At 41.6% G+C, this 13,215-nt stretch overlaps 1 protein-coding gene across 1 annotated transcript in view; it reads left to right on the top strand.

The window, feature by feature from the left end:
- LOC124789039 (dipeptidase 1-like) overlaps positions 1–13,215 on the top strand; it is a 169,110-nt gene that overhangs the window by 128,525 nt on the left and 27,370 nt on the right. The window contains exon 9 of the mRNA XM_047256329.1: positions 11,558–11,696. Coding sequence (XP_047112285.1) covers positions 11,558–11,696 — 139 coding nt within the window. The remainder of the gene's footprint in view (positions 1–11,557; positions 11,697–13,215) is intronic.

Here is a 13,215-nt window from a genome sequence, read left to right as displayed (position 1 = left end):
TTGTAATAGCTATTCTGCTATGGTATCGTCCAGATAATTTTTCTTCTGGGACTACACGGAATTATTCCTCTCTAACTGCAGATTATAAATCCAAGCTCTTGAAATGACATTTTTATGTTATTGTAACTACACAAGTATGAGAGTAGAGAAAAGCATTGTCGGTATGAAAAATTTCATACTTTCCAGCTTGCTATGTATTAGAGGTTTAATACTATCCTACACGGTTTTCAAGTGATAGCGTTCATTTTATGTATGTCACAGTTTTTTTCTGAAACTGAAAAAATTACTCTAGGAAAATAAAGTTTTCCAAACGTGAAAATATATTTCTAGGTACAACGTAGTGTGCAACAAGGAACAAAACATACTGTATTCAAATTTAAAAGCGTTGAAATCGAGAAAATCTTGTCAATGATATATTTGGTAGTCTATTGTGATATTATTATTTTACTACAAACCAGTAACAAGTAAGTGAACTCGGATTAAGGAGACGTTTTATCAAAAATCAATGTCGAAAACGTTTTCAAATAAACGTGTTGGCTACTAACACTAATTTCCATTTTAGGAACTGGTAGGATTCCTAAGGTATTAGAGTAATTCAGTTGAACTTCAGATACCACGAGTTCTGTAGTGGTAGCCACTCCGTTTCAGTATCCAACATGGTGCACGACCGATGAAGTATGGTATAACAGTTTGCACATTATGAAGGTAGCTTTTAATATAAAAAGGATTTTACTCACTGTAACACTCTGTAACTTACAAATTAGCAATGCCGACAGAACGGCTTTAATGTGTTGCATAACAGTGAAAGACACAGAACTCATGATATTACAACCGCTGCACAAAACACAACCTCATGTCCCAGAAGAAAAAAATTGTAGCGACTGCCACAAACTGCTTACGTTCTAGAGCGCATTGCTCCATGTTATTGTGAAATAAGTCACTAGATTGAAACACCGACCAGGAAATAATACTTTGCTATCTGCACTATCCTCTAGGTACAATAACATCCTCTACTCTCCTCGAAAACCATGGATCAATCATGGGTAATCAATGTTATTCATTAAACTTACATAGTTTACTTTACTTTACACGATCAAGCCCAACTGAACGCGGGCTGCTTTGACAGATTGCCTCCATTTAGCCTGTCTTCAGGTCCATTCTGCCATCCTTCCAGCAGTCCCACTCTCTGAAAGTCTTTGAATACGCTATGACTCCATCGAGTTCTAGGCCTTCGTAAGGGCCTTCTGCCGTTGGCTTGGTGTTGAGTACAGCTTTCGGCCATCGGTTCTCCTGCATTCGAGCAACATGCCTTGCTCAGTCGAGTCGTTGCGTGTACATTATAGCCAGGATGTTCGGCTCTTTGTAAATATCATACAACTCTGTATTGTGACGACTCCTCCATTTTCACTCTCATTATCGTAAACTGGTTCAAAAGTCATTCTTTCGAATATAATCAGTCTGTTCAGATCGTGCTCGGTTGTACTCCACGTGGCACATATATATGGTACTACTGGCTGTAGGAGTGTTTCGTAAATGTTTATTTTCTAATGTATTCACAAATTTCTGGAAATTGGAAATTTGTAGTAAGTTCCTATGGGACCAAACAGCTTACGTCACGGGTCCCTAGGCTTATTAACCACTTAATCTAACTTACACTAACTTACGCTTAGGACAACCACACACCCATGCCCAAGGGAGGACTCGAATCTCCGACCGGGGGATTCTCGCAAACTGGGACAATGCGTCCTAGACCACGCGGCTACAACGCGCGGCACAAACGTCTGGTTCTGAGGCGAGCACGGAGGCCGTGGCAACACCGAATACCTTCCTGTAGTCTTGTCTGTATTTCCATTTTACTGGATGGTTCATCTCTCAGTACTGCGCCCAGATACTTGAACTTCCTGACTTGACGATAAGCACCTTCAGTTGTCTGTAAGAGTGGAAATGGTTCTTGAGTTTCGTTGTGTCTATAGTGTAGGACGGGTTCTTGTCAGGATTGATTTGAAGTCCAATTTTCCTCGCTGTTGTGTCCAGAATGTCAGCCATTTCCCCTAATTATTCTTGCGACCAAAATAGTAGCACTATATCATCGGCATATCTGAGATACTTCATGTTCACATCCCTGGTCTGGATTCCTCTGAGTTCGTTAGATGACATCTCGCGCAGTACCTACTCTAATGCGAGAATGAAAAGAACAGGAGATAGTCCATCACCCTGCCATAGCTCAGTTTTTATTTTGAATGCTTCAGTCACCTTGCTTGCAATTTTTACCTTTTACCTTTATACCTCAAACAGGCCTTCGTGAGGCTTACTAGTTTCTTGACAAAACCGAATTCTTCTAGACACCTCAGCATACTTTCCCGATAATGCAATTATTAGCTTTTCTGAAGTCGGCAATCAGCAAGTATAGTTCTTGGACAATCTCCCACCTTTTTTCTATGAACTGGCTTAGGACAAGGTTCTCCCGTGACAAAGTCCTCCTTGATATTCTCCAATAATGGTGTCTGCCAACGGTTGGATTCGATCTAGGAGACATTTTGAGAAATTCTTATGACAAATATTGAGCAGAGCGATACCGATAGTTCTCACATTCCACTCGGTCATACTTCTTGTGGATGGGACACATTACTCCATTCCTGCAGTCAGTGTTCCAAATGTTCTCTATTAATTTTTAAATCCTTGCGATAAGATATTCACCCCCTTCCTGGATTATTTCAGCGTCGATGCCATCTTCTGCTGGGTTTCTGTCTTTGTTAAGTCGTTTTATCTGGTTCCTCTACAGTTGGAGGTAGGTGTTTAGGGTCTGCTGTCAGTGGTATGAGAAGTTAAAGAGTGTCGTTGGGTCTTCACAATTTAACAAGTCACTGAAATATTCTTCCTATCTCTTTCCAATGTGATATTCATTTGTCAGCGCGTCTCCTTTGGCATTTTTTTATGAATTTCTCTGTGGGTTTATAGATTTTCCTCAGGTAACTCACCTGTTCTACGTCCTCCTTCCCTGGAAGTCTTCTTCTGCATCTGTCATAATCCCACTCACGAACTTCCACTTTTCTCTCCGCAATACCGCATGTGTTTTTCTTCGGACTCTGTCAAATTCTGCCTTACTACTCTGATCAGTTGTTGACGGTAACCACTTCACACGGGCTTCCTTTCTCCTGCCGATCGCCTCTTCACAGACCTCACTGAACCATTTCTGCTTCCTCGACACTCTCTTTCCAAAGACTGCTCCTGCAGCTATTGTAACGACTTTTCTAATTTCTTCCCATTGCTAATTTACAACCGAGTCCTCTGTTTCTGGCAGTACTGTAAAACAAGTCCTGATCATAACTTGAAGTTTATTCCTGGTTTCTTCCTGTTCCGATTTTTCTATTTGTAAACATGCCACTTTCTTTAGTTTACGTCTTTGGTTTGGTTTCAGGGTGAGTCTGAGTTGGACCACACTCAGCCTCACGGGAATTTGTTACATCCGTAATCCAATTCCTGGCTTCTGCGTTAATAGCTATGTGGTCTACTTGGTTGACTGTTTTCCTATCTGGGGATACCCAGGTTCCTTTGGGCAGATGTCTACGTGGGAAGTTAGTGCTACTGATAAACATGCCCTTGGAGTTAGTAGAGCTTATTATCCTGATTCCATTGTCATTACTATTGTCATGCAGACTATGAAGGCACATTATGGGAGTAAAGCTGGTGTCCTATCAGATCTTGGCATTAAAATCGCCGATGAGAATTCTGCAGCTGTTTTTAGGGATGGAATCCATAACATCTTCCAGCTCTTCATTGAATATACGCTTCACTTGATCATCACTTTCCTCTATTGGTGGATGACAGTTCACAAAGGAAAGTTGGTGATTTTTCATTGATAAATTTAGAACTGATATTTGTGGATTCACTGCCGTAGAATTCTTTACCATTGGTACTATGTCTCTGTTAACACGGAAACCAGTTCCTAAACTGTGTTTGCCTGCTTCCCCATAGAATTTTGCGTAATTATCTACATCTATTGTCCCTGTACCTTCCCATCGAACTACCTGCAGGGCAACCACCGACATTTTATACTTTTCCAATTCCTTAACTAAAGTTATTGCCGCCTCCGGTTTGTACACAGAGTTTACATTCCATGTTGCAAATCGTAGTCCTTTTCTATGCTTGGTTCGTTACATTGGGGGTCTGTTCTGCACCCGAGGCTTCTCTCTAGCTTTCGTAACATAACAGGTCTGTATATTATTCATAAACCTGTAAAAATATTTTTGTTTTGTTGTATTGTAATCACACATTTACTCCTAAAATGTTTGAAACGTTAACTGCTTGGGACATTTCCATTTTCTTAACGTAATTTTTAATCGTGTTTGCAACCTAAATTTCCGGTGGCTATGTAAAGCTGTCCTAAAAATAGTTTGAGAGTAAAATACGTAATTTACCTCCTTGTTTAAATGTCACCTAGACATGGATATATTCATTAGTCCGATGAATAAAGAAATATTTTGATATTAGAACACAAAAATCTGGAGTAAAACCATAATCTGATGACAATATACAGAGTTGTAGACTACATGTTTATCATTAGATACGGCTCATGAACGTACAGAACTGCAGTTCCACTATTTGTTTCCGGTTGTGGTAGTTGGATTGGCAGAAAAAGTGAAAAGTTAACCCATAGATGCAGCATCTGGAAGGAGGAAATACATCAAACATTATAACTCTGGGATGCTGCCCACTCGTTGCTTGTAGGGTGCCTAAAGGATGTTGCGATCTATAAATGCTTTAAAACAGTTCAAACAAATAACATTAGAAACTTTATTTCTAGTAAGCAAATGGGCAATACTTAACTTTGATTACAGCGAATGTAGCTAGCGAGAGGCGACATGGAAATAGTAAAATTCTTGCTACACATAATGTCCAAGGAATCACTTGATAAGGGTCACGACTATCTGATAGCGTAGCACTGACGTCCGTTTCAGACTCAAACGATCTGAGCAGCCGAGGCCAGCAGGAGCGGCGCTTACATTGACTTCTTCCAGGTGTCGGTCTCGGTACGGCGCGGTCTGGTTCCGTGCACCATTGGCCGACCTTTTGTCACCGCCTTCTCTGGCCTTGCGTACTGCATCTTCTTTCCGGCCCTTGTGGTTACGCCAGAACAATAACCACCGAAACGAGAGCAATCTTATGATTTAAGTTTTAGTTGACGATGAGATTTATGCTGTGATCACGCTGATATTGGAAATATTGTGGTTGGGGTGGGGGGGGGGGGGGGGGAGATATAAGCAAAACACTTCCTAAGACAGAATCTGTTCACTTCACGTGAAGAATTGAATCAAAGTTTATATCGAAAACCTAAATCTCAAAGATCGGATGAGCATCTGAGCCGCCGTTCTTCCAACGAAGAGCCCTTTACCCACCACAGTGCCACTTCGAACGGCTATGACGTATAAAACGATACCACAATGGAAAGCGTCGTTTTCCTGTCATAAATAAAATCTAGTATCTATATAATTTTTGAGTGTTCCTTTATTAATCCAATATAGTATTTATGATTACATTTGTTTGACGAACTGCGGAGTAGAATGTATGTTTTCAAATGTAATTTGCGTATTAAACGTCTCATCCACAGTCCTATTAGTCAGAACTTCGATCTTGTGCTTCCAGTCTTTACCTCCAGTCAGGCTCGGATACCATATCAACAACCGAATCCCCTTTTCATCTTCATTTTTACGTTTGATTACATTACTGGCAGTTTCTAACACTTACGATGGAAGCTACAACAGACCTTACAGATGAGAAACTATGAAAGTTAGCAGTGAATGGTAAGCACATTCTGCACAATGAAAATGGTCGTCTGGTGAACACTAGTATGAGGGAGGCTGCATTTTGGGCACATTAATTTGAAATTTGAGTTTCTTTTTCCATGAACACATCTTCTTGGTGTTGCTGAAGTTCTGAGAGGTGTGGTCACCAAATATTGTCTACGCCCATTGTTCCCTATTAAAGAAGTGATCATATGAAAGTAACGGATATCCAGAGTCATGATGTTTTGGTATGAATGATATCAAAAATAAACAGCAACATGCAAACAGCGAGAAATTTGTTGATGGCCTCTTGGTCACTGCATTGTGCGTGCGGTTCAGCTGCTAAGTGTTCAGCATTGGAATTTGCATTGCAGAATCATTATCAGTCCTTTAGTTTTTGTTCCGTTAAAGAGTTTTGCATGCTCATACAGCTCATGTAACGCGATGGCTCCCAAACTACGTATTACTCTCAGTATATTCCTATATCATTTTCCGTTACACTTCTCATCGAGACGTACGTCATATTACATGTAACATACCTTCCTATTGTGCTGTCTTGAGATATATGGAACATTCATTTTAAATTTTTTCTTAACAGTTTAATAAATTTTAAATGTGTTGACCCACAGTAGTTACGTTACGAGCATAAATGTTTTATTGCATTCACTCTGCATCCTTTAAACCATTTCGACTACGTTGTATTAAATGCGTGCAAATGAATTCTCTTGTGCGTTTTTCAGTCGTTTGACCGTTAATGTTTTCTTAGGGAAACTGTGTTCTACACTCCTGGAAATGGAAGAAAGAACACATTGACACCGGTGTGTCAGACCCACCATACTTGCTCTGGACACTGCGAGCGGGCTGTACAAGCAATGATCACACGCACGGCACAGCGGACACACCAGGAACCGCGGTGTTGGCCGTCGAATGGCGCTAACTGCGCAGCATTTGTGCACCGCCACCGTCAGTGTCAGCCAGTTTGCCGTGGCATACGGAGCTCCATCGCAGTCTTTAACACTGGTAGCATGCCGCGACAGCGTGGACGTGAACCGTATGTGCAGTTGACGGACTTTGAGCGAGGGCGTATAGTGGGCATGCGGGAGGCCGGGTGGACGTACCGCCGAACTGCACAAAACGTGGGGCGTGAGGTCTCCACAGTACATTGATGTTGTCGCCAGTGGTCGGCGGAAGGTGCACGTGCCCGTAGACCTGGGACCGGACCGCAGCGACGCACGGATGCACGCCAAGACCGTAGGATCCTACGCAGTGCCGTAGGGGACCGCAACGCCACTTCCCAGCAAATTAGGGACACTGTTGCTCCTGGGGTATCGGCGAGGACCATTCGCAACCGTCTCCATGAAGCTGGGCTACGGTCCCGTACACCGTTAGGCCGTCTTCCGCTCACGCCCCAACATCGTGCAGCCCGCCTCCAGTGGTGTCGCGACAGGCGTGAATGGAGGGACGAATGGAGACGTGTCGTCTTCAGCGATGAGAGTCGCTTCTGCCTTGGTGCCAATGATGGTCGTATGCGTGTTTGGCACCGTGCAGGTGAGCGCCACAATCAGGACTGCATACGACAGAGGCACACAGGGCCAACACCCGGCATCATGGTGTGGGGAGCGATCTCCTACACTGGCCGTACACCACTGGTGATCGTCGAGAGGACACTGAATAGTGCACGGTACATCCAAACCGTCATCGAACCCATCGTTCTACCATTCCTAGACCGGCAAGGGAACTTGCTGTTCCAACAGGACAATGCACGTCCGCATGTATCCCGTGCCACCCAACGTGCTCTAGAAGGTGTAAGTCAACTACCCTGGCCAGCAAGATCTCCGGATCTGTCCCCCATTGAGCATGTTTGGGACTGGATGAAGCGTCGTCTCACGCGGTCTGCACGTCCAGCACGAACGCTGGTCCAACTGAGGCGCCAGGTGGAAATGGCATGGCAAGCCGTTCCACAGGACTACATCCAGCATCTCTACGATCGTCTCCATGGGAGAATAGCAGCCTGCATTGCTTCGAAAGGTGGATATACACTGTACTAGTGCCGACATTGTGCATGCTCTGTTGCCTGTGTCTATGTGCCTGTGGTTCTGTCAGTGTGATCATGTGATGTATCTGACCCCAGAATGTGTCAATAAAGTTTCCCCTTCCTGGGACAATGAATTCACGGTGTTCTTATTTCAATTTCCAGGAGTGTATATATAGATTCAGGTTTGTCGGTAGACTTTCTAAAACTGATCGATTACATTAGCTGATAACTCATCAAGAGACTGATAAAGCACTTACCGTTGACGCCTCTCTATTAAGCGTATTTCTGACATATTCGAGTTCCATTTTCTCTTATTATTTGGTGTAAAGCTTAGTGATTGGTTTGTTATAATGTTCATTGTACATACATCTTATCTTCATCTCCTTTGAACATTTTTTCATGTAGGCTATACCTTTCTACATCTTAACCGTCTGTTTGATTTCATGTCATCCTTGAAGCTGCTATCCTGGTAGATCGTTCCTTTCTTTCATGAAGAGGGGTACGTTCATGTCATAGCGGAGTCATATTTATAACATTTAGGTAACCAAACAGGGCAGTGTAATCTGTTTCATTCTTCGTGGCGCGTATTTTGATTCCCTTGACAAGCTATCACAGAATATCTTCCACAGTATATTTAGTTAATAATGGAGGCATGAATATTAGCTACGCTTCTTCTGCAAATATTACTCTCTCTTTTTTTTAGCTATTTATTGCATTGTAGTGGATATTTGGACTAGAGCTATGCATCCCATTCCGCTTTTCACATTTTCTTACCCTGTAATTTTCCGTCCATTATTTGAGTGTCAGTTGAAATTAAGTATCAAGTAAAATAAAACAGTTCAAAGTAATTAGTGCTGATATAGAGAAACGCTTGTGTTACCAATGTAGTAGTAGCTTCTAATTAGTACCGCTACCATAAAACTCATACCTGTTGTACTATCCCGTATTTACTGACATGAGCGTGAACTACGGGTTTCTCCAACGCATATTGTCAGCTGTGAGCTGTGTATGTTGAGGAAAGGATCGTTTGAAGACAGCGCTGAATTTGTTGTAGGTTTTGTCAAACTTTTTGTTTTCGTGATGAAGAGGGTTGTTATGCCATAAATTGCAACATGTGTTATTTATAGATGAATGCACATGAGATAAACGTAGTTTTCAGTCATGAATATGGGGATTCATAGTAGAAAATTCACTAAGAGAAAATCACAACGTTGCCTACAGTGTACTGCTGCAAGTTTCCGATATTGTACCTGTACGATTTAAGAAAGTTCCTCCTCTAGTGAGCTGTAAAAATTCATTTTGAATTATTTGGACAACTCACAGTTTAGAAATGGTGTGTCCATTTTTGTAATACATTTTTTATCCCAAATCGTTGATAAAATAATAATTTTGTTCTTCAGAATGGCAAGAGAGAGGCATTAAGGGACGTAGGGACCAGATGACTTGCACTTAGCTGTATCAGTAAATCTAAATGACGACCATGGGTTAAATGAATATGCACACACAAAAAGGGTCCAAGCGAGCAATTGAAGGGCATGCCGAAAACAGAAGCGCACAAATATATATAAAAATTTATGACAGCAGAAAAGTATTTTCCACTGAAGTTGAAAACGAATTGAAGTAACATCCTCTTATATCTCATGAGATGATGTTTGGTTTACTCATCACGAGTGTCAGAAAAATTGGATTCGACAAAGCACTATGAAACGATTTGCGTATAATTTCAATTCAGAGGACGGTTTTGCAGATAAAAAGTGGGCTGAATGTTTCCATCCAAGACATATTACCGAATCCAATGGAATAATGAACGCTGCAAGAAAAACTTCAAGGTCTAACCAAGGAGACTGTGGTATGACGTGTAGTCCATGCAAATGAAAGATAACGGAAGCAAATGAGAAGAAATCCACAACTACAGCATCATCTATGAGAAGAAAGTGATTTGATCACACTTCGAGGAAGCCAGCAAAGAACGTCACTCGTAAAACAGAGGAGTAACATAGGAATAATCGCGTGTACGATAGAATGGAAAAATGAACAGACTCATTAAGTGCAAAATGTATATTCACGCAAAAGATACAGGGGTGTGTAAAGATCTGAAGAGTTAAACTCTAGAGCCTCCACATGGTGATGAAAGGAATAACACATGAAACATTTCCTTGACTTTATACTAGTGCAAATCTTTAAGCTCACTGACATACAAGGGATAGGGAAAATAATGTGAACACCTGTACATACTTGGGAATGGCTTATTAATAAGAGGTTGGACCCCCCATTGGCCCATAATACAGCTGCAAGCCACCTTACTATACTCTTCTATCAGAATCTGTTCTAATTCCATTGGTCACGGGGGAGGCGGAAATATGCTCCGGAGTCTGAGCTCCAAGGGTTCGATAGTGTTCAAGTCCCGGGACTGCGCTGGCCACGGAAGACCCTGCAGTTGCATGCTCCTTATACCACGACTATACTGCCTTGGCTGTGTTAATGGGTGCATTATCGTCCTGAAATATAGCTTAATTTTGGGGTAGAACACGTGAATAATAGTGCACCTGATCACTTAAAATATTCACTTAATCTTTGGCTCTAACGGCCTTTGAGAGTGAAGACGGTACCAGCAGAATACAATGATATGGCTGCCCAAGCCATTCCACCTCCATGCCTAGACACTGGAATCAAGCAATCAAGATTGTATGCTTCTTTTGGCATTCTCCAGACATAAACACGGCTCGACGTTGGAAATGACGAAGAAGTTGATTTTTCCGAGCATATGGCGTGTTTCCACCGATCAGCCGTCCAGAATTTATGCTCCTGACACCATGTTTTACTCTTCTTTGCATTGGTTGTCGTCACTAATGGTTTTGATAGAGCAGCTCTTCCACGAATATTCTCTTTGTGGAGTTCTTGGCAGACAGTGTCAATAGATATGGAGTCTCGAAGTTGGCTATTGAGCTCTGCTATCACTTTAGCTGCCATAGATTTGTCTTGTTTTGACACAATTCGTATTAGCATAAGACGATCTCTGTCATTTAATTTTGATTTACATTTAAATGATGATGTCTTTCCACGTTTTCTGTGGGCTGTCATGAATTTTGAAACAGTTGCTCTTGAAACATTCAATAAGTTGGCTGACTTGGTTACTGATGCTCCAGCTAATCGGGGCCCCACAATCTGCCCTCTATGGAACTCTCTTAGGTCTTTCTTGCATGTCGACCTCGGCCTCTGAATGCAAATACGAGGTGGGCACTACTAGCAAATAACCTGCACTGATGCCTAGTTCATACTGAACACGCACCGTCGAGCGAAACTGAGGATGCCATTATTTAAACAATTTTGGAACTTAGCGTTTAGTTTATGATAAATGAAATCTTAAAATTTGTGCCATTTAGGCATTTTCCCGCTACATACACAGAGATACAAAGGTTGGTAAGTATCAAGTCGTATATCAGTAGCTGATTTTGTAAATGAATTTTCAAGAAAATCTTCGTTACAGCTTCGAGTTTGGGACTAAAGCACGATTTCATTGTTAGTCGAATGAATTTTTTTCTGAGAATGTTTATTTTTGCGAGCAACATAGTTTGTCGCAGTAACAATAATGAATTGCTTGTCCCCCCTCTGTCTCAGACGCAGGGTGAAATTGTTGAGAATCTGTATTATTATTTCATTTTGCTAATATTTATTGTGGTACAGAATGAAGTAAATGAATATGTGTAAATGGCGTAACCATGGATTCATTATCCTTCAGGACGCCGCGCGGCCTGGAAGACGTGTCCATGTATCCCGAGCTGTTCACGGAGCTCCTGAGGCACGGGCACTGGCCGGAGGAGGATCTGAAAAAGGTGGCTGGTCTCAACCTTCTCAGGGTCTTCAGGGAGGTTGAGAAGGTAACTTACCCATATCTGGGTGTGTTTTGATGTAAAACACTCGTGAACAACTTACTGACAACACTTTTCCTTTCGATTCCTAATGCTATATCACGCAAAACTGATGAATTGTATTAAGGAAGCAGACGCCCCTGCAAGCACAAACTCTTTACAGTAAACGTTTAGCCCTTGCACAGTCATATTTGATATTTATCTCACGTGTTTACATGAAACTCTAGTACAGCGTGAAGCTTGCTGAAAATGTAGTTTTGTCGGATTATTTGGTCAGATTAATTGACTATTTCAGCAGTAGACTCAATTGTTCGAACGTAAATAAAATAAAACGTAACCATTCACATTTATTGGTTAAGCCGGCAGTCACAGAAACATACGTATATGCACTAAATATTCATGATTACGCAATACTCGCTTAGTCATAATTAACGTTGTACAAATATTTAACCTCAGAAGTAATATGAACAATATGCTGTAAAATCAATGATTCAGATATTCAGTAATTACAAAATAACGGGAATATAACCTATTTCGTACTTATCGTTATTCTGAATGGCAATACATCTTCAGACTCGGAACACGATATGAAACAGTTCTTTCAATCAATACCCACCACTATTCAGACAGAAGTAAAACAAAAGGGCAATTAGCAAGTGTATTAGGGAAGAATAACAGTAATACTGATACAATGAGTATACGTGCTAACTAAGGTCTGAAAATATTTTTATGAAAACAGCTGACGTCAACCATGACTTAGAGAAATATAGTACCATCCGGTTCCACTTTTCGAAAGTTAGGTTTGTGGCTGCTCTTTGGAGACAACGACTTCAGCACTCTTGTCACGAATGGCTTCTCCCTTACATCCGAGAGAGGTGTGCTGAAAGCGCTGTAGCTGAAAGTAAAACATTAGGTTGGGGATAAAACGCCAGACGTTTAGAAAGGAGACTTCCTTGACATTCTCTTGAAGTTTCGCGCTATAGACACTAAATATAAATAGAAAAGTAAGCGTGAACGAGTCTGATTCCACCAGATCGCTATCTTGCCTTTCATTTAAACAACTTAGTTCATTGGTGCCTTCTTTGTCCTATTCGGCGTTCAGGCCATCTGCGGGAATATCTACCAGATATTAAACGTGTTGCGTTGGTACGTTTCATTGACAGATTCCCTGAGGCACTTAGCTTTCTGGAGTTTCGTTGCTCGTTGTGATCTACAATATTTGACAAACGGATTCCCATTGCGCAGTCTCTTAACAGATTTTAAAATGCAGGCAATGCTTCCAAATCCTTTTGAATGCAGAAAGGTGAAACCTTCTCATAGTATCCTCTTTCCTCTTAAATAATAGAAACGCCTTTTGACCAGTATATTTATTTTACTCCTAACTGAATTACTGTAAAGTAGCCCTAAGTCCCTGACTGCCTACATGAGCTCTCTTGTTCGACCTACCACCAGTACACCAAATCCGCTGGGAGTCGATGGTTTTCAGCTCGAGCGCTCCATCTCGGTTCCTTGCGCAACTAGGGATGTT

Source organism: Schistocerca piceifrons, chromosome 3 (genome assembly GCF_021461385.2).
Source record: "Schistocerca piceifrons isolate TAMUIC-IGC-003096 chromosome 3, iqSchPice1.1, whole genome shotgun sequence".
Classification (NCBI taxonomy): domain Eukaryota; kingdom Metazoa; phylum Arthropoda; class Insecta; order Orthoptera; family Acrididae; genus Schistocerca; species Schistocerca piceifrons.
Note: the sequence above shows the minus strand (reverse complement) of the source record. Positions and strands in the feature narration are given on the sequence as shown.